The following is a 22687-nucleotide window of genomic DNA, read 5'->3' on the forward strand; positions in this document are numbered from 1 at the left end:
AAGGATGATACTACTTTAGTTGTATTGAAGGGTGGACATGACTTTGTGCTTGCTTGAAAGTCATTAACATCTTTAAATTATGTGTTGATTTATTCATTATGTTTATTTAACTATTAGTATTTACACAACGTTTTATTTGTTGGTCCTAAACAACATTAGAAGACGTTCTTTCTCAATTTAGTGATCACCCTTTCTTTTGGTTTAGTCCCTTAGTCTCCCACGTGTGTCACTTCTCCTGCCTCACGCATGGAAGCGGATGAAAACATGAATTTATTTTAAGTTTATTTATCTCCTACCGTTCCCCCATAAACATGCTTTTTGCAAAGGAACTACCATGGAGGCGGCTCGAGGGCATGTCGTTTGGCTTGTACTCTTCAGATGAAATAAGGTCAATATTTTCAAAGTTGCACTGGTTAACGTTACACTTCTAACTTGCAGATATGGCTAGCAAGCATAACGTTAGCTATTATTGCCTACTGTATGTTAATTCTTGGAGTTTTTATTATACAGTCTATGGTAGAGCTAAGATAACCAGTTTGCTCTTTTACTTGTAGCTCTTACTATTTATGTAATACAGTTAGAGTGAGTTACCGAATATTATACAGTAAAATAGTTGTAGGCACTCAACCTAACAGGTTGCAATTTGTTGTCCGCGTCATAAACGTAGGATGAAGTTTCATAGGATTGAAGTTAAGTTAGGCAGTCATTGAACAAGATCCTCAGATGATCAGCATCCCGGAACTCAAGAGACTATGAAAGCTGTGAATGTATCAAACTGTCATGGTTTTTTTTTGTTGCAGAAAATTGAGTGTAAAAACTATCACGAATCCCCAGATTCTGGACAACGTTGGCAACCCTGCGTGTAATGGCCTGTATGATCTATCACTTGGGCCCTCTGATAACAAAGAAGTGTGCTCAACCTGTATGCAGGACTATAATAACTGCCCTGGCCACTTTGGACACGTTGAATTGCCTTTGCCTGTCTTCAACCCTTTATTTTTTGATGTAAGTGCGTTGGCATCATACAGATGTACTATCTGTTACACAGCTTAGACTTGCAGAATATGATATGTATTTTTTTTTTTGTTCTCAGAAACTTTACCTGCTCATCCGAGGATCCTGTTTAGTTTGCCACACCCTCAGCTGCACTAGGGCTACCATTCATCTCTTGCTTTGCCAGTTGAAGCTGCTGGATGTTGGTGCACTGAAAGAAGTCTATGAGCTAGAGAATGTTCTCAATCAGGTGAGGGTCAGCAATTTGAGACTCTGACTTATAAGTTGATGAAAAGACACCTACACATACACTAGGCTTCACACTGTCTGTCAAGTTAGCAGTAAAGCGATAATAAACTTGCTAGTCACACAAACGTTCCAACACTGTTAACACTGCTTGGGTTAAACCTTTTGATCTGGTGCTTGTCTTTTGTAAGTTTTTGGAAACCAATCGTCAAGCTACTAGTACCGAGATTCAAGAGGTCTTAGAGGAACACTGCGCACCGATTCTACAAGCAGAAAGAGGTCAAACGGTGCATCACACTCCAGTGAGTCCCATTATTTGACATTTCCCGTGACAGTAGTACTGCATGCTGTAAGGACAGTGGATGTGGAAATTCTCTTGTGTGCTTGATGGAACGTTTTGTAATTGTGTATGGTACACAAGGTGGTGAACTCGGGATACAGGATGATACTTTCTTTTCTACTGTATGGTGGCCCATTAGGGATTAAGGGAAAGGGTTTTCTTCAAAAAGGTTTGATATTGAGTTCGCCCTTGTGGTTGTTCGTTTCTAGATTAAGCATGTGTGTGAAAAGAAAGGCAGCCTCATCACAAATTTCTGGAGAGCTCACATGACTCCAAGGCGATGCCCGAACTGCAAGTAAGAAGAAATGATATTGAGATGTAGTGTTATTTATTACTGTAAGCTATGTTATTGTCAGATTGTCGTGATGGATTTATTTCCTGATTCCATCTAACCAGGGCAGCCAGAGCAGTAGTGCGGAGAGAGCACAACAGCAAACTCATCATCACAAGTGCCCCGTCCAAGAAGACCGATGCAGAAGGTGAGCATATAAGACCTTGTTATGTCGGACATGGATCAATTCACTTTTCTTTTATTCAGTTTAGAGTCTCACTTTCACGTCCTTACCCGTTCCTGACGTGCTTTCTCACCCCTTGAAAGACCTGTCCATGGAGTGTTTGCTCTACGGAGTTCGTATAGAGTTTTGACCTGTTCATGGAGTGTTGGCTCTACGGAGTTCTAGAGTTTTGACCTGTCCATAGAGTGTTGACTCTACGGAGTTCTAGAGTTTTGACCTGTCCATAGAGTGTTGACTCTGCGGAGTTCGTAGATAGAGTTTTGTGTTTTTATTGTTTTCTTGCAGAGGAAGCTCAGATTTCCAAGCGGGGATACCTGACGCCCAGTTTGGCTAAGGAGCATATCCTAAATCTTTGGGAAAAGGAAGGTAAGGCAACTTCTTCCATAATGCAGATACTTTGTGTGTAGACATTGTGCACACCCATTTTTACCCACAGGATTTAGCTTAAGTTATCATTAATCAATCTGTTGCACTGCACTTTCACTACAATCTTGCGCTGATTTATTTGTGTGTAGCTGATCACAGTGTGACAGAAAAATAGACAGACATAAGAGATAATGTTGTATGTGGTAATTAGACTATTTTTAAAGAGCTGAGGGTAAATGATGCAAACTAGGCACAACGTTCATACATACTTCTAGATATACATAGACATACATAGACTTCTTTCTCCATCACAGGGTTCTTCCTGAAGCACCTGTTCTCTGGACTGGATTCTGAAGGCATACAAAACGTCTTCAAACCAGATCTGTTCTTCCTTGACATTCTCCTGGTTCCACCGAGCAGGTCTGAAATTTATCTCCAGATTAGATTTGTATAATGCATAATGCATATTTATCTTTACATTTAAAACAATTAATTACAATACAAATGTTATCAAAGACAGTATACCTCCTAAATGCACACCATCCACTTGAGTCTCTAGTATTGGCTGTTGGCATCAGACTCATTTTATTATTGACTCGCATGGTTTTTTTGTGTAGGTACCGGCCTATCAACCGCCTGGGAGACCAGATGTTCACCAACGGTCAGACAGTAAACATGCAGGCTGTGATGAAGGACAACGTCCTGATTCAAAAGCTACTGGCTCTCATGGCCACAGAGAAGGCAAAGGCGATCGAAGACACTGAGATGGAGATGGAGATGGAGAAGGTGAGGAGACACTTACAACACAAACCGTGTACCACACATCCTCATTCTTGTAAACATGTACAGTACACATATAAATTTGAGACATATTTCGTAAAAGAGACAACTTGAAATGCAGTTCAGTCCAGTTTATTTATGTCAGAAGGCAGCTCAGAGTTGTCTGGCAGTGTTGCAAAAATGAACACATGAAAGTTTAATTACTCTGTTGTTAAGTATTGAAGGTTACCACTGTATTCAACTTCACATGGTTACATGGATGGTAATTACATGGTTACATGGAGTTGGTGTCATTAGTGGTAGTTTGTGAAGGTCATTACCTGTCAGTGAAATGACCACAGCTCTGATCCAGTCTCGTTCCTCTCGCTTAAGGAGACAATGGAGGCCAGACAGATAGACCAGACGTTTCTGTCCGGCATGCCTGGTCAGACCCCCACAGACAAGCTGTACAACATCTGGGTCCGGCTGCAGAGCCACGTCAACATCGTGTTTGACAGCGACATGGACAAGCTGATGTCTGAGAAGTTTCCTGGCGTTCGGCAGGTTGGTGTGTTTGTTACTAACGTCTTCTTGTCTGCTACTAAAGTTATTGTATCCGCTTTTAAAATGACTGTGTGACTGCACAAGGTTCTTAAATTAAACTAGAGCATTCTCAGTTTACATTTGATTGATGTCATCTCATTCGAATTGAAAGGTCAACGGACAACAACAGATGATAAGTTGAAAGGTCAACATCCAGGTTTTTGAGTGTTTGGTGACATGCTGTGTTTCTGGCCCAGCTTCTGGAGAAGAAGGACGGTCTGTTCAGGAAGCACATGATGGGGAAGCGCGTGGACTTTGCTGCTCGTTCTGTCATCTGTCCAGACATGTACATCAGCACCAGTGAGATTGGCATCCCAATGGTAACAGAGCACATCTTTGAAACAAATCTCTCCAGTGTATTTTATCTTAATGTATTTATATTGTACATGGTTTCATGATAAATAATGTGTATTGGCCGTAATGTATCTATATTCAATTAGTAGACCATGTGTTCTTTTCAAAGCCAATTCCCTAAAGTAAAGCATGACATGTTTCTTTTTGATATGAAATGCATGTAAATGCAATACTTCTCTACTGTTGCCTCAAAAACTGGTGTATCTGTCATTTTTGCCGGTTTTACCACCCACCGTTTTTCTCTTGTTTGCATGTCAATAATAGAAAACTGATTGCTTGTAGTTTACTCTCATATCGATGAGTTCTTTTCCATTGTGAGATGCCCACTCTCTCCACGTGTGTGCGCCAGGTGTTTGCCACCAAGCTGACGTACCCGCAGCCGGTGACGCCATGGAACGTAAAGGAGCTTCGGCAGGCGGTGCTCAACGGGCCCAACGTGCACCCGGGCGCCGCTATGGTGATCAACGAGGACGGCTCCCGCACCATCCTGAGCAGCACCAGCCTAACCCAGCGCGAGGCCATCGCCAAGCAGCTGCTCACGCCCAGCACCGGAACACAGCGGATCCCCATGAAGATCGTGAGTAGTGCCTCACACAACAGTTCGGTCCGGTCAAACAGCTTATTCATGTCTGGTTGGAGAGTCCCAGGTTGTTCCCACTTGGACTGTTCGCCCCTAGTAATCACTCCGACGTGAATGTTCCATTAATCCAAAATGATAGCTCAACGATTACATAACATTACCTTATTTTTGTAGTTAATGAAGTTAAATAATGTTATTAGTATGTAATTATGATTAGCAGTACTTGATGCTACTGTAAAAGAAGCAATTGTCGTGGTGCTTCAAACCCTTCATGTCTGGTTCTCTTAATGTTTTTATATGGAGAACCAAAGTTTTATAGTAATGTCTACAAAGCTACCTTTTCCCTTTAGCCTGTCACATGCCACCTTCTATATCCAACCACTCAGTAGCCATGATCATCTCCCAAACCTCTCTCCTGTCACTTGCCCTCCCTCAGGTGAACCGGCACATAAAGAACGGCGATGTCCTGCTCTTGAACCGGCAGCCCACTCTCCACAGGCCGTCCATCCAGGCCCACACGGCCCGCATCCTGCCCGGCGAGAAGGTCCTGCGGCTTCACTACGCCAACTGTAAGGCCTACAATGCAGACTTTGACGGCGATGAGATGAACGCCCACTTCCCTCAGAGCGAGCTGAGCAGGGCAGAGGCCTACACGCTTGTTAGCACTGACCAGCAGTACCTCGTCCCCAAGGTCAGGAACACTCTCGACACATCCATCCATCCATCCATCCATCCACCCATCCACCCACCCACCCATCCATCCATCCATCCATTCACACCTTTGTTTACTGTGAGGTAGTATTCAGAGCATGTAGTCTGTCCTCATCATGCTGTATACCATATGCGGAACATGTGGAACAGCGGTAACGTCCCCGACTGACAGTCAGTTGACCCAATTTTGATTCCCGCTATTGTGAGTCAGTGACACTTTGGATCAAAGCATCTGATAAATATCAACTTTAGATTAATATGTCTTTGACCGTTCTTAAGGATTCACTATATAATGTGGATATAAAGTTTTCTTCACTGTTAATGTCAGTGTCTACCACATTCTTAGTGTTTGCCCTCTCTCTCTCTGCTGTAGGACGGAAAGCCTCTGGCTGGCCTTATCCAGGACCACATGGTGTCCGGCACCAGCATGACCATCCGAGGCTGCTTCTTCACCAGGGAGCAGTACACAGCGCTGGTCTACAGGGGCCTCACAGACAAAGTGGGCCGAGTGAAACTACTCCACCCCGCCATCCTCAAGCCCTGTCCCCTGTGGACTGGCAAGCAGGTAACTCGTGAAACCAAACCAAACCACGCAATAACAGGCAGACATAATACATATTGTACAGTTGTGATTTCCGGGTACATTAAAATCCAGATGTTGGTTGTCATTTCTATTGCTGCAAAAACTCCTTGTTCCTAGAAAACACCCATAATTTTATCATGTCATGTCCCTGGCCTAATGGATCAGGCAACCCAACATATTTTAGAGTTTTCCAGCTGTTGGTTTTTCGGTTCTAGGTTGTTCTTAGATTCTTAGGTTGTTTTACTTTCCAACAAGCTGGTCACTCATGATCCTATCATCTCCTGTTGTCCTGCAGGTTGTGTCCACCCTTCTCTTGAACGTCATCCCCGAAAACCACATTGCCCTGAATTTGAATGGCGGGGCCAAGATCCCCAGCAAGGCCTGGATCAAAGTGGCCCCCCGTGCTGTGCCTGGATACCAGCCTGATAGCATGTGTGACTCTCGGGTAACTGTGCAGCAGACCTCCAACATTAAACTCAAATAGTCTACTCCCGGGTAACTGTGCAGCAGCCCTCCAACATTAAACTCAATTAGTCTTCAATGGTACCTTTGCCTCAATACAATGGCTGATACTGTTGCACTGAGGTCAAATTTCCCATTACATTACTACTGCGGCCATTAAAAACGTAGTCATTTCCCCTCAGAGCATCTGTTTTAGTACCCTTAGTACCTTTAGTAACCCTTAACCCTGCTATAAAAACAATGTTTCAATAATTCCTTACAGCAGCACTTGAAAACAGATTATAGTCAGGTCATATCAAGGTGTTTAGTACTGTACATATATATTCACATTGAGGACATGTCAGGACTTGTCCACTTGCTGTTGTTCAGGTGGTCATTCGCCAGGGGGAGCTGTTGCTTGGGGTTCTGGACAAGGCTCACTACGGCAGCTCGGCCTACGGCCTGGTGCACTGCTGCTACGAGCTGTATGGCGGACAGACCAGTGGGAAACTGCTGACCTGTCTGGCGCGCCTCTTCACCGCCTACTTACAGTTGTACCGCGGCTTCACCATGGGTGAGGAGCATGGGGTGGTCAGATGAGGCTGATATGAGATCAGCTTCTCTATTGAGTTTTAACAACATGGATATGGATTTTATTTCCCAGGATCCATCCCAGCCACATACAGTCACTTTTAATTGAAATGTTTGTGTTCAAAGTAAGTAAATGTACCAAGTACAAAGACTGCATTTTGCTGTCTTTGTACTTGTACTCTGCACAATGACAATAAAATGTAATCTAATGTAATCTAATCTAATATAATAGATATATGCCAATAGCAGTAATTGCCATCAAAGCAAAAATTTTGGGATTTCTAATGTTCTTACAAAAAGTCTACATTATCCGTTTATATGATGTTACCTTACAGACATAATTCTACACAATGTTTGTTTCAAACGGTAGAGAAGTTTAATATCACTGCTTATCTTTGTTCGTTAGGAGTGGAGGATATTCTAGTACAGCCTGCCGCCAACACAGAGAGGACAAAGATCATCGAAGAGTCTATTACATGTGGAGCCAAGGTAAAGTGTCCGCCGTCTTCCTCAAAATATCTCAAGGGGCTCATAAAACCAAAAACAGACAGGAGAATACATTTGAATTTTATTATTGTGTTTGACCATAAATTGTGTCCGCCACCCAGGCTCTGAAAGCGGCCTTCAACCTCCCTGCCAGTGCTGCGGAGGCGGAGGCCCGGGACCACTGGCAGAATGCCCATCTCAACCCAGACCAGAGAGACTTCAACATGGTGGACCTCAAGTTCAAGGAAGAGGTCAACCAGGTCAACAACAACATTAATAAGGTGGGTGTGGAGGTTTTATACTGCTCACACTTCCTCTGCCTTTCCTAACAAGGAGTTACCCTTCTCTCTCCCTCCCTCCCTCCCTCCCTCTCTCTCTCGCTCTCTCTCTCTCTCTCTCTCTCTCTCTCTCTCTCTCAATTCAATTCAATTCAATTCAAGTGAGCTTTATTAGCATGACAAATATTTGTCAAATAGACACACATCCAAGATTAACAAACAAACTGGTGTGTGTGTGTGTGTGTGTGTGTGTGTGTGTGTGTGTGTGTGTGTGTGTGTGTGTGTGTGTGTGTGTGTGTGTGTGTGTGTGTGTGTGTGCTCGCTCGCGCGCGCGTGTGCGTGCCTGCCTGCCTGTGTGCATGTACGGTGTTTGTGTAATTATATGGATAGGTGCCATATAAAAGTAATAATTATTTAATTATTTAACCACTGTCCCTTGCCTTATGGCATTCGGTGACGTATTTGGCAGCAAGATTTGCTGTCTGTCCCTGCTGTCCGAGTAAGCCATTATTTCTTGTTCTTCTAGATTTCTGAACCCTGGGATTAGGCTTGTAAGCCTGTCAAAGTATGACTTACGTATAGTTGTATATTTCTCACAGTGAAGAAGAAAGTACACCTCAGTCTCAACTTCACCTGTTACGCAGTGACCACATATTCTTTGCGCTCTTGGCAACCAGGATTTTCTCAGTCTGCCCTTTTCTATGGCTAGACTGTGGTCACTGAGTCTGTATTTGGTCAGGATGTGTCTGCTTTATATCTCTAACAGTAAAGAGATATTCCTCCAATTGGTATTGGTATTTTTTTATCATTTTATCAGATTTTTTATTAATTGGTATTCAGATTTATTGTCTCCTTTTGCCAATGTTCTAAATATTTTTCTTTAGATTCTTGAATGATCTTATTGGTGTTCAGTTTGAACCAATCTCTCTTTCTTTCTTTCTCTCTCTCTCTCTCTCTGTCTCTCTCTTGCTCTCTCTCACTCTCTCTCAAGCAGAAATTAATAAGAGTGTCGAAGAGTGTGGTTCCAAAACGCAATATATCCGTTTTTTAAAAACATTAAAAAGTCAGGCTATTTAATTGTGTAGTTCAGGTAATATCAGTCAAATTGCTGTTGTGTTGTTTTCATTGAGTAAAGATGAATCAAAATAAAAAAATAAAATAGAAAGTTCCACTGAAATTACTTGGAAAAACAAAATGTAAAAAAAGTATTTATGAAAATTCATTGAAATGGTGATATAGCGTTTGGGAATCAAACTCTTTGATTTATTCATTGCTTTTATTGGTATGTGAGGTGATATTGTCATGGGAACAGGGAGAGACCAGTTTACATACAAACAAATTATAATCGGCATTGACTGAATGAATGCAATCAGAAATCATGTGTGAAATCATGTACACACATTGTCATAGTCACAAGATGTCTTTTCCACTGTCACCTTTTTTCCAAACCAACAACACACACATAAACATACCACCCTGATGACAAAGACTGAAAGAATGTTGCTGGAGTGCTTGACTGTGTGTGTGTGTGTGTGTGTGTGTGTGTGTTTGTTTGTGTGTTTGTTTGTGTGTGTGTGTGTGTGTGTGTGTGTGTGTGTGTGTGTGTGTGTGTGTGTTTCCCCTGGGGCAGGTGTGTATGCCTATGGGCCTCCATAGGTCCTTCCCTGAGAACAACCTGCAGCTGATGGTGCAGTCTGGAGCTAAGGGCTCCACTGTCAACACCATGCAGGTGTGTATGAGACATCGTTTCGTTTTACATCGTCATGTTTGTTTTGCTTTTTTCACTTAAGAACAATTCTGCTAATGACTTTTTGTTTAATTTCTGTTTATAGTTTCCATGCGACAAAAGATTAGAATTAGATGATCTAAGTTTCCTTGTGGTTTGATAAGATATTAAAAGCTCAGAGATATATGCTATGCCATTTCAGAGCTTTGTAAGTATTAACATAACCTTAAAACAATTCAGGGAGCCAGTGCAGTTCAGCTAACACAGGGGTGATGTGTTCTCTCTTCTAGTCTTTGTTTAAAAGAAATAGCAGAGGTGTGCCAATTTCTTCTTGATGTTTTTTGGGAAGACCAGTGTGCATTGCAGTAGTCAAAACTAAGTACCTCTGTTTTTGTCATCAAGTCTGAGATCATTGACTATCTTTACTAGAGCCGTTTCTGTGCTGTGATTTGATCTAAAACCTGATTTGGAATTTTTTCAAGGATACTGTTTTCGTTGAGGAAGGTATTTAACTTTGCAAACAACTTTTCGAAGTCTTTGCTCCAAAACGATAGATTTGATATAGGCCCTGTGACTGGTATGGTCAAGTTTTGACTTTTAAGTAAGGTTTCACAACAGCCGGTTTAAAAGCAGTTGAAATATACCTGTTTCTAATGAGGTGTTTATTCTTTGGAAAAAAAAGGAGCTGCATCATATGCTTTTGAGGAATGTAGTAGGGATTGGATCTAAAACACACATGTTCAGTTTGATATATAAAATTTTTACCAAGCTCAGATTGAGTAATAGTGCTAGGACCTTTAATTTTGGGGGGCTGTTTTTGGGTGTACTATCAAACATATTACTTGTGTTACCAATAGTCAAAAGGTGTTTGATGCAATAGCCTAAAGTGGTTCCTCCTCTCACATTCGGCCATTTTTTTTCTTTTAGAATGTACAGTGAACCTGTAACTTAGTTTTTTCTCCATGTTCTCTCAGCTTTCCTCAGTCTTTTTTTAGATCCATGGATATTTTTCGGTCATCAAGGTGTCAGTTTGCTACAGGGCCTTTTTTTTAGTCTTTAAGGGTGCCACTCTGTGCGATTAGAGCCTCTACCATTTTGATCAATGGGGGATGTAAAATATCTAAATTTATGGAGTCTATAAGAGCTATGAACTGCTGTTCTGCTCTAATCGTCCAAGTCCTGCATTTGGATTGCAATTTAGGGATGAATTTTGGAGTATGTAGTACAATATTAAAAAGACACAATGATGATGACATATTTATATCATTTACTGATAAATTCTGTGACTTCTAGCTCCCTCTGGAACTTATAGACGTAGGGTGTTGCCAAGGTTGTGGGTAGGTCCTGTAACATGCTGCTTTAGCTCTAAACTGTCAACACATTAAGGAACTACTGGCTTTAGCATCAGTTGTCTTATTGACCTGAATATTATTACGAGCATTTACAATTATCGATCCAGTAGTGATGATGGGCGACATAAGTTCCCATCAAGCCAGTCCATAGTTTTTACGGTATAAGGTTTACAAGTACAGCTGGGTGTTTGCAACATACTTTGACTCGTGTGCAGCTATATTTGTTTAAAGAGAATGGAGGCAATTCCACCACCTCGTTTTGCCTTGTCTAATTGAGTGGAAGAAATTATAATTTGGGGGGGACAAGTCTCAACAAGAACAGCTTGCTGTCTGAAGTCAGCCAGGTTTCAACAAGAAACCTCCAAGGTTTTGGTATAAGTGCACCTATATTTAGTAAACCCCTGCCTCTGGCTTTTTGAGGAATATGTGAGTATGGAAAAGAATATTTGTTAGGTTTCTAGTTTTTAAACTTGTCTTTCTTTTTTTTCTACGTTGGGTAGAAACCGTTGGAATAGAACTATAAGCTAAGTCATGCTATTGCATGACACAGCAATCTATGGTAGTAGTATTGTATGTTACCCTGCAGAAAACATTCTCAGACTCATCCACATGTATAATGCCATTCAATCAATACCCGTGAATCTGTAATATTTTCAATGTCAATGTCTCCATGCAGGTAGCCTGGTCCATGTTGGTTTTGGTGAGACCATCGAATGGCGTTTGAGCCATGTTTGCACCTTTTTTTGACAAAGCGTTTTTCTGTGCCCATCAGGTGATGAGGTTTTGTAGTTTTCCTGCAGTGCTACTGACTGCTTATCTCTGATGTGCGTTCGTGCCCGTGTGCGATGATGTTGTTGACCTTGGTGTGGCGAGCCAGGATGCTTAGGAGTTTCTGCTGGATGTCAGGACCTTGTCCCGGAGGAGTACATGATTTCTGTTCCATCAAAACTAAAAGTGTTAGCTGGAGGGCTCCTCATCCTCGGTCAGAATAGCATAGCGATTTTGGCACCAAAAGTGTTAACGCCACAGGCTGGTGTGGAGTAGAGCTGGCCAGCAGAGCAGGCAGTTCTGAGTGCATAGCATAGTTAAAGTATTGAGAGGACAAAGTGAAATCAGGGCATCTGGCATTTGTGTGTGTAACTATTCACCCTTTGGGCTATTCTTTCCCCTCTCTGAGAAAGGGCGCAGATGGCAGCCTGGTCCTGCCTGCTGGGTCAAATGTTTTTAAACGTTTGTTTGATTGAGTTGGAGGGAACACAGGCGTCCACCACGTTAGAAGAAATTTGATGCTTCTTCTTCCCGTTCCTTGGCCCGGTATTATTTGGAGCCCTTGAATGGCAACCTGCCCTGTCCGATAATCAAGCCTCGAGCAACAACGTGGAAGAGAGCGTCACATGATATGGTGTGTGATGGTGGTTCTGCACAGAACTATGTCACCAGCATCCTTTGTGAGCTATGGAGCATCCTCCACGCCCACAGGAGTTCCGGTGGCTTTGTTTCCGGAAGGTTCTTGACCGGGATTAAGCCACCGGTGAGTAGAGCTCTTCTGGCTCCCCTCATGATCGACACGTGCTGAGGATTTTCCCCAGCTCTCTGTTCACTGGCCTACTTGATGTTATGCCATTTTTAGAAATGTTGGGGCAATGAAGCCTGTTGCCCACTGTATTTTGATTATCTGTTTACAGATTTAACATCATATGGTTTACAGTGAAACAGTATTTTCAGTTCTGACATGGCAACTCTGCGTGGTGGTTTTGCGTTTAGTTTGTAACCTAATACCCAGGGGGTAAAAGGGGTTTTACAGACATGGAATGTTGTAAAAGGTTGTGACCCAGAAATGATATCTAGGACCTTCAAGGATCACAACCTGGGTGCACAACCTGGTCAACTAACTACTGGAAACCTACATGGAGGGTTTAAACAATGCAAGCCCTAATGCTGCTTTTTAACCCATGGGAGTTGTCGCAACTTTCTATCTGTAAGGGGTCATTTACACGTATCTAGATTTTTGTATAAACGCATATTTGTTTTGCGTTTGGGCCTTTTGTTTTTAACTCCCCCAAACGGATATTTTATAAATGCACTCTAAAGTGAAGATTTCTTAAAACGCTGATTCTAGGGGTCGATGTAAAAAGAGTATACAAAGTTGTACACCTGCAGGAGCAACCGACCAAGTTGTTATTTCCGCCAGACTGGTAAACTAACACACTGGTCTTATGTCTCCTGCTTTTCATTGAGGGGGGGACAACACCGATGAGTAGATGAGTTTACTCTACATAAACATATAAACGCATAAAAAAATCAGTGCTAACACAGAAAAATATCAGTTTTTTTTTTATATAGATACGTGTAAACAGGGCCTAAGGCTCTGGTTGAATCATAGATTGTTTAGTTACCATCTTTGGTTGAATTCAGTGCGCCCAGATATTCTTTAGAATGTTCAATTTCCAACATTCTCCCAGCTTAAGGGCACGCAATCATACCAGCATGGTCGAATTGTGGAAATCTGTACAATATCTCCACGATAGTTTAGGCTAGAAACAAACTGTCCACAACTTTTTGCAGTAGGGACACACATCGTTTGAACATATCCTGTGGGTTTCTAGTAGCTCGTTGGCCAGGTTGTGCATCCAGGTTATGATCCTTGGACATCCTAGATTTCATTTTTGCACATTAACCTTTTACAACATCCCATGTCGCAACAATTATTTTATTTGTTTTGTAGCAACATTATTTTATTTGTTTTCAAGTAGCAGGAAATTCAAGCCAAACCGTTGCAACTCTGCCATCAATCATTATGTTAAGCCCGCCTAACGACTCTATACACGATTTGATTGGCCTGATAGAAGTTTAATTTTTCGAGCTCACAAGCCAACGGAGAGTTGCTAGACTAGCCCTGGCAGCAAATGTAATTTAGATTTCTAGGCTAGGTTTTGCCCCCTGGGTATAAGTCAATGAACTGATCTTTGATTGGTTTTCTGTCCTTGTTTCAGGAGTTCTTCTTCCATTGCATGGCTGGCCGCGAAGGTCTTGTCGACACAGCTGTAAAGACCAGTCGATCAGGCTACCTGCAAAGGTGGGTTTGGACTTCTACACAGCTGAATTTATATGGAATAACTCGAAACTCAAAATAGCCCTGTGTTTTTTCTCGAGTACCCAACTAAACTCTCCAAGGTTTCCACCTTGTTGACTGAAAAATGTTGCTCCAACTCTGAAAGGCACGGTTAGAATCCTTGGATCAAGCCAAGGTCAACGTAGCATATTCCACTGTCCTCTCACGTTGGTGAAATGCACCTGAGCAAGCACACTTCACAGTTGCACAATGCATTTTAGTTGTGGTTTCCACCTTGTTGACTGGAAAATGTTTCTCACAGATGTGTGATCAAGCACCTGGAGGGTCTGGTGGTTCAGTATGACCTGACCGTGAGGGACAGTGACGGTAGCGTGGTGCAGTTCCTTTATGGGGAGGATGGCCTGGACATTCCCAAGACCCAGTTCCTCCTGCCGCGCCAGTTCCCCTTCATCAAGGACAACTACGAGGTACGGCACGCCAGGGAATACGGTGCTCTCTAATGCGATACAGTGGGAGTCATCTGAGTCAGGCTGCTGAAATTAGACCTCTTTGGTCTAATCCTGTAATGGTCTACTTTAAATCTGTGTTGAATGTGTTGTGTCTGTGTTTGTGAATGTGTCTGTGTTGATTACGTGGATATCATCAAATAAATGTTTGAGTAAATATCACATGACGTCCTTGCAGGTCATCAGGAAGTCCAAGTGCCTGGATGAAGTGCTGTCCAAGATGGACTCCAGTGTCTCAGCCAATCATCAGAAGGCCATCAGGAAGTGGAGGGCCAAGCGAGAGAACGTATCCCCCCGAGAGGGAGCTTTCCTGCTCTTCTCGCAGAAGAAGCTGGCCAAGATGAAGGCCCAGGCTGCAAATGCTGCGATGACCAACGGCCGAGAGATGGCCACTCTGCAGGTACTGCGTGTTCACCCTTTAGCTAGCAGTGCTCAGACTCTGGTAGAGACAGTTTAGATAACTTGGATTGTGTTTCAATTGAGTAAGATGCTCACAATACCTCAGGGGTTTGGTACAGGCAGACAAGTTCTATACAACCCGGTACATGGCTTTAGGGTTAAAGGAGAAATCGGTACGGAACAAAACGACTCTCGAGTTGCTGCCTGCAGCCAACAGCGCTACACTCTGGGAGCACAAACATGGGGACTCATGAACATGCCCCCAGAGTGTAGCACTCGTGAACATGCCCCCAGCGTGTAGCACTCATGAACATGCCCCCAGAGTGTAGCACCATAACATGCCCCCAGAGTGTAGCACCATAACATGCCCCCAGAGTGTTACATGAACATGCCCCCAGAGTGTAGCACCATAACATGGGGACTCATGAACATGCCCCCAGCGTGTAGCACTCATGAACATGCCCCCAGCGTGTAGCACTCATGAATATGCCCCTAGAGTGTAGCACCATAATATGGGGACTCGTAAACATGCCCCCAGAGTGTAACACCATATCTGAACATGGGGACTCATAAACATGCCCCCAGCGTGTAACACTCATAAACATGCCCCAGAGTGTGGCACCATAACATGGGGACTCATGAACATGCCCCCAGCGTGTAGCACTCATGAATATGCCCCCAGAGTGTAGCACTATAACATGGGGACTCATGAACATGCCCCCAGAGTGTAGCACCAGAGCTGCCTGGATGCTCTAGCTGTTGGCTGCAGCAACTCCAGGTAGGTAGAACCGAATTTTTAGAAGTTTTTTTTTCCTACCAACTACCGACTCTGCTAAATGACGAAATATGTCGGGAAAGTGAAGGATGTCTTCCAACTGTAAACTACACAAAGATATCTATACTGTAATTTATTTCCCATTTCCTAATTAAGTTTCTCACATAGCCAAATTATGTGTGTAGATTTTTTATGAGATATGAGTGATGAATGTGAATTTGTATCTTTATTTAGTATGTGTTTGCTTATTGACACTACACTTACATACTACGGTTGTTGTAAAATCTGTATATAGTGAACAACTCGTAACACAATGGTAATCAGACTGTCCTCTGATCTCATCAGCTGGTTGAGCGGTGGGCCGGTTTGGATGAGCCCAACCGGATGAAGTATCTGAAGAAGACGTCCCGTTGCCCCGACCCCTGCCTAGCTGTGCACCGACCCGACATCTCCTTCGGCTCCGTGTCCGAGACATTCGAATCTATCGTGGAGTCCTACCTCAGCAAGTTAGAGAATAGTCCAAACCGCAACGATACCAAGGACCTTGATGCCAACAGGTGAGTGTTTATTTGTTTTGAAATGCCAAAAGGAATCCAGACAAACTCTCACACAAGCAAACAATAGGACCAGTCCAACCTGTCCACACTTTAGCTATGCAGAAAGGCTTTTCATGGTCAGTGCTCGTGCAGTGCAATTATGTATGTGCCTGTTTTAATTGTGAACTTCCTGTGCTCAAAAAAGCAAATGCAAGCAGACTTGTAGGTGTGCATGATATTGATGCAAAATAGTGATTGAAAAACACTGTGTGTGCGCGTGTGTGCGTGTGCGTGTGTGCGTGTGCATGTGTGCGCGTGTGTGTGTGTGTGTGCTCGTGTGAGTTCAGGCTGAGGGATCTGCTGCAGATGAAGTGGCAGAGGGCACTGTGTGACCCCGGGGAGGCTGTAGGGCTGCTGGCTGCCCAGAGCATTGGGGAGCCGTCCACCCAGATGACCCTGAACACCTTCCACTTCGCCGGCAGAGGAGAGATGAACGTCACCCTCGGTATCCCCAGGTGACCTGTCCTTCTCCTGCACTGTTTACCCAACACAGATCAGTTGGCAAAAGCCTGGTCTACCTCAGCCATTTAGCTAATCTCAGCTAAGACCTGAAAGGTGCAAGGTTTTGGTAGCAACAATTGCTGAATGGCAGTAAAAATAAACAAATATTTACTGATAGTATGATTTCTGAAAACACTTGTAATGTGGGTGTTTTATTCCCTGTCAAACCTACTGTGACAAATTATGTAAATTCAAGTTCAAGTGGCAGCTTACTTGACTTTTGGTGGTGTTTTCGGTCATATTACAGGTTGCGTGAGATCCTGATGATCGCCAGCTCCAAAATCAAGACTCCCATGATGAGTATCCCTGTTCTGGACACCAAGAAAGCCCTGAAGAGGGTGAAGGTCCTCAAGAAAAAACTCAACAGAGTGTGCTTGGCTGAGGTACTGTATGGTTTAACTACTAAACCACTAGAGTGTGCTTGGCTGAGGTACTGTATGGTTTAACTACTAAACCACTAGAGTGTGCTTGGCTGAGGTACTGTATGGTTTAACTACTGAACCACTTGCTTCACATTTGGCTCCTTTGACCTATATGCAAACATGTCCTTGAACAAGATACTGAACCTCAGACTTCACCAACTCTGAGAGTACAGAAATTAATATCTCAAAGCATATAATTTCTGTCATTTACCATTATGAAATCTTGGTGGAACTGGTATTGTTGGTATTAATTAGGACTTTTAGCAGGTACCAGTTCACAGTTTAGCAGTTCTTAATGAGGACTTAAGCAGTGTAGCAGGTTAGCATAAGTAGCCTATTCCTTAGATTCCAGATAGCTATTATTAAGAATGCTATGGTTCCTCTTGACGCCTGGTCCCAGGTCCTTCACAAGGTGGATGTGGTGGAGACACTGCGGTTTGATGGCAAAAAGGCCCAGCAGAAGAACAGAGTGTTCAACGTGGCTTTCCACTTCCTGCCACCAGAGCGCTACCAGCAGGACAAGATGCTCACCCCGCAGCAGATCCTGCGCTACATGGAGAACAGGTATTGCCTGTCTTCTAACTTTTACTCCACTTTTAGCATGGGGTGTGGACGACGGCACCATTTTTTGACATTCATTAATTTCCTAATTTTTCTGGAAGTTTCCATAGGTTCCCTGCTCACATCATTTTTGTAAACTAGTGCAGGGCCCGTTCAAACATGCCATTCTTGAAGAAAACCCGTAGCCCAATTACATGCCCACAGGTATGCCTGCTTTAAAAGTAGGATGATAGGGAAACATCATTCCAGCTAAGCATTCAATAATGAATACTGAATATTATAATATATTAGCCTATAATTAATGTGGCCTCTAATAAATGTGTAATAAATTTAGGCATGGCTGCATGTGACATTTCTACAGATCAGAATGACATAAGCCTAACAAAGAGTTAAGAGTTAGGCTAAATGTGTATCGAAATTTGCAACAATGTGACTCAAAAACAGTCTTTAGCATAAGTGACGTCGCTCAGTCTGCCACTTGCTGTCTAGCTATGTGGCATTAGCCTATCGCTTGTTTTAATTTGGGACCTTGCAGTCGGAATTGTCGTTTGTTTAGTCAAAGTCTGAAGTCCAAAGTAGCCTGGGCTATTCAAAGCCTCAGTTTATTGCACATACTTGTATACCCGTGTTTGTTGGCATGTTGTTGCAAAATCTGCGTACTATCATCAAAGTGAGACCTAGACATGGGGTGGAGCTCCCCTGAAACTGGTCCTCTTGGAAACAGTGCAGTGCAGCAATAAATCTCTTACGTAAATAAGCATATTTTGAAATATGCATTCAAAAATCTTCAAAATCGAGATTGCACACCTTTGTGCCACGCGCAAGCCACATACGAAATCTGAGGTCAGTCTGACAAACGGTCAGCGAGATATGCGTGCCACAGACATTAGGACAGACACACAGACACTTCTTACTTTATAGATAGATGTTTTTTTTAAGACATTTTGTCTAGTGGGAGTACCCCCTGCTTGTCCAATTGAGTTTCCTACCATTCTTCAATTTCCAGGTTCTTCAGAATACTGCTGGAAGCTATCAAGAAGCTGAGTATCAAGCTGGCCTCCCTCACCGCTGTTGACTCACGCAAAGCCACACGGAGGGATGAGGACCAGCACGGGGAGACGGCCGGTCCTGCTGCTCCTGCAGAGGTACTCTCATGCTTTCAACATGAAGGGAATCATCACTGAATCATCACTATGGTTGATCTTTGATGAATTGTAGACAACTAACCGATATGACATGAAACAAGATTAATAATCTGTAAGGATCTCCATGGCAACGCGATTTAGTTTCTACCGGTACTTGAATTTTTGACTTTTACAAAACTATTGTACAATTCTGTCAGTACTGTATGTGCCCAAGGTCTAGTTAATAAATAATGATGCGGCACAAATACCAAGTGTTTGATGGATTGATGAAGTGTTTTATGAATTTTGGTTCTGAAGCAAAGTTCTGCGTCTACATCTGCAGGACGATGGAGAGGCAAACGTAGAGCAAGAGATGAGGATCGTCGACGACGAAGCAGAAGAAGGAGATGCTGACGCCTCCGATGCCAAGAGGAGAGAGAAACAGGAGGAAGAGGTGCTGACCAGAGCAGTCTTTCCTTCAAACGCCCTGTCTTTTTGCCATCGTAAACCTGTAGTATAACGCCACTTCTCTAGAATTGTCTCTCTGGTGGGATGTTCAGAGTCATGCTCTCAAATGTTGGACTTGAATAGGTCTTGCTTGTGTGTATTGTAGGGAGTTTTCCATTCCCCACCTCTTGAGTGTTTGTTTGTTCTAGACCAACACATTGGCTCCAAATCCCTGATTGCTTTGCGGCGGCAGGTGTGGGGGGGCAGCATTTGCGTCACTCACACTTGGCTCGGGTCGCTTTGGATAAACGCGCTCGCTAAATCCCGCTCCCTCTACTCCGACCTCAGGTGGATTACGACAGTGAAGAGGGCGGTGAGGAGGAGGAAGCAGAGGCAGAGCCTGCGGAGGAGGAGGGGTCGCCAGACGAGGAGTCCCGAGAGTCTCCGGCCCCAGACCATGCAGAGCTCCCTAGCGGGCCGGAGGGGACAGAGAGTCAGGACCAGATGAGGGTGAACGCTGTCCTGGCCATTGGCAACACCATAGAGAGCTACAAATACGACAGCGTGAATGGACTCTGGTGTGAGGTGGGTCCTGTCTGTTAACATCAGCTTGAGCTTACGACTCATATGATTGTGTTGCACAATTAGGCTGGTCCACCCCAGTGTTTCCTTAGATGCTATACTATAGTATACTATTGATATGTAAGTACAATGTATTTTTTTCTGGAATTCTGTGCCATTACAGGGTATATGCACTCTGGGTTAGGATCAGTATTGTGTTATGATCCCTCAGAAGTATGTAGTAAATAACTTATATAGCAAGAACAAGATATTGTAGAGTTTTGTCTGAAACTAGGAAGCCTTACATGGAAGATGAAACTTGCCTTACAATAACACCATCACAGTTACGCAGTATACAATATACACAGTTAGGCTTTCTTGTTTTCTAACTGGCTGCTATATAATATAAGTCAACCTGGGGTACATTTCCCATAAGGTTAGCTGCTAACTACATTAGCAACTTACATGGTTGGAACTATACTATTGTAACACAAGTGTTTCATTGTAAGTCATTCAACATTCAATATTCACCAAGTTTTCATGCAGCCAATAAACAGTTCTGAATCAGTTTATTGGGAATAAACCGAATATGCGTGTCTTGTAAACACCTTATTCTGATTGAAATAAACCGAAAAAGGCCATATTCGGTTACCAATAAACCGTTTGCACACCCTAGCATATGCCTGTTTTAAACGGAATATTGGATCATGAAAACACCTTAAACGGAATGTGCTCCCAGAAGGAAGAGTGTTGCTCATGCTCAATTCACACAGAATTAGGATAAAATTAACCAATTTTCTCTCACACACTTTCCTAATCATGGCGAAACAACGCACACACTTTTGGAAAGACAAGGAGATACACTTGTGCCTTACACCTTCACCTGTTCAGTCAAAGATTTACGTCATGACATTGGGAGCCTATTTGTAGGCTGCATCGCTGACTTATTCAAAATAATGTTGATTGCTATGTAAACAGGAATTTGCTCAAAATGTGACATTCTACTTGCTTGTTAACAGGTTAAACGGAATATTGACATAAACGAAATTTGGGCAATAAACTGATTCAAAACCATTTATTCCCAGCATGAAAACGTAGTGATTGTAATTTATATAGTGGCCTGTTCCTAAGTGGAATTTGTTCATTAAAAAAGGCAGCTTCATGTCATGCAGTTTCCATGAAGAGATACAGTATGTTTTTCTGTTTCCTACAGGCAACCATCATTCTCCCAGTCACTAATGTGCACTTTGACCTGACATCACTCATCGTGACTCAGGCTCAGAATGCCGTCATTGTGGAGACGAAAGGGATCACGCGCTGCCTTCTGAATGAGGTCACCAAAAAGGACGGTTCCAAAGAGACCGTCCTCAACACAGAGGGCATAAATATGCAAGAGATCTTTAAACATGGTGATGTGAGTGTCAATCATTCTGAAGGATTCAAGGGGTTTTATTCATCACATACAGTGAGGGAATGATATATTTGCTCAACTCACTCTCAAGTACAGCACTGGCAAATGTGACACTAAATAACAACATTGGCATTTTTCCGTTACATATTCCATTCATTAAAAACAAATGGATTTGTTGGTATAGATTCTTTTCAGAGGATTGTAACAGGAAAGGAACATGGTGTCATCATTTTGTGTTTTATATTTGCCTCACATGTTCATTTTTAATTCTGTCAACATTGACAAATCATATCCCATATTTAATCACTTTTGTGTGTGTGTGTGTTTTTGTAGATTCTTGATTTGAATAGGCTGTACTCTAACGAAGTCCATGCCATGGCCAATACATATGGCATTGAGGTGGCCCTGCGCGTTATCGAAAAGGAAATCAAAGACGTGTTTGCTGTGTATGGTGTGTGCCGTTCTGCTCCTTTTTTTAAAAAAAAAGAAAAAGAAAGAAAAGAACAGACCCTATATATTTATGTGGCAGTATTAAGGAGTATTTCTGCAAATGGCCGAACCTCTTCTTTTTTTTTTTGATCAGGTATTGAGGTGGACCCTAGACACTTGTCTCTGGTGGCTGACTACATGTGCTTTGAAGGTGTTTACAAACCTCTGAACCGATTTGGCATCAGATCAAACTCCTCTCCCCTACAACAGATGACCTTTGAAACGAGCTACAAGTTCCTCAAGGACGCCACTATGTTGGGTATGTGACTCCCACCATGTGTATGTTGGCTCCCACCATGTTTGTTATGTTGAAAGTGAGCTCTTGTCTTATCTGGGCCAGCTAGACATTAAGCTTTATATTTAGCGTGTCATGATGACTGCATAAGATTATGCATGAGGGCCTTTCAGATTTGTCAGTGACTACTGAGTGATCATGATCTCTCTCTTCTTATCAGGCTCGCATGACCAGCTGCGATCTCCCTCCGCTTGCATCGTAGTTGGAAAAGTTGTCAAAGGAGGAACAGGGATTTTTGATTTGAAGCAACCACTGCAGTAGTGTTTCATGTCATGATCAATGAGCATGGCAAACAGTAGACCGTTTTGAAGAAGATGAAGCTGAACTCGGCACACCGATACTGATGCATAGAATGTCAGAACAAATTTGTCTGATTTGTACTATTTCTGTTTCAATTATGTTTATGACAATGTATTATGACATATTTGTGAAATAAATATATTTTCAGCTGCCTGAACTCCTTTTTTAGTGTCTGAGCTGCTTCATGACTACCCCTATGGAATATCAACTATGTAGTTAAAGTTTGTTTAAAAAAAAAAAAAATCCTCTGTTCATATTCAATTCCATCAGTGTTTTCTGTTTAACTTTAAATCAACTACAGGA

At 42.7% G+C, this 22687-nt stretch overlaps 1 protein-coding gene across 1 annotated transcript; it reads left to right on the forward strand.

Moving 5' to 3' along the window:
- The first annotated feature begins 218 nt into the window (after positions 1–218).
- Positions 219–22541, forward strand: polr1a (RNA polymerase I subunit A). Its single transcript, XM_048232194.1, has 34 exons — positions 219–388; positions 801–1005; positions 1094–1243; positions 1431–1541; positions 1789–1874; positions 1976–2058; positions 2380–2460; positions 2775–2880; positions 3078–3246; positions 3613–3783; positions 4020–4142; positions 4526–4753; positions 5193–5447; positions 5841–6032; positions 6346–6495; positions 6882–7065; positions 7489–7571; positions 7691–7849; positions 9477–9611; positions 12351–12455; positions 13918–14000; positions 14299–14464; positions 14682–14903; positions 16023–16234; positions 16561–16728; positions 17022–17157; positions 17597–17760; positions 18764–18902; positions 19225–19335; positions 19677–19913; positions 21103–21303; positions 21634–21751; positions 21884–22048; positions 22245–22541. The coding sequence occupies exons 1-34, from the start codon at positions 312–314 to the stop codon at positions 22343–22345; spliced, it is 5076 nt and encodes a 1691-aa protein (XP_048088151.1). The 5' UTR covers positions 219–311; the 3' UTR covers positions 22346–22541.
- Positions 22542–22687: the final 146 nt, after the last annotated feature.

Source organism: Alosa alosa, chromosome 21, assembly GCF_017589495.1.
Source record: "Alosa alosa isolate M-15738 ecotype Scorff River chromosome 21, AALO_Geno_1.1, whole genome shotgun sequence".
NCBI classification, from domain to species: Eukaryota; Metazoa; Chordata; class Actinopteri; order Clupeiformes; family Clupeidae; genus Alosa; species Alosa alosa.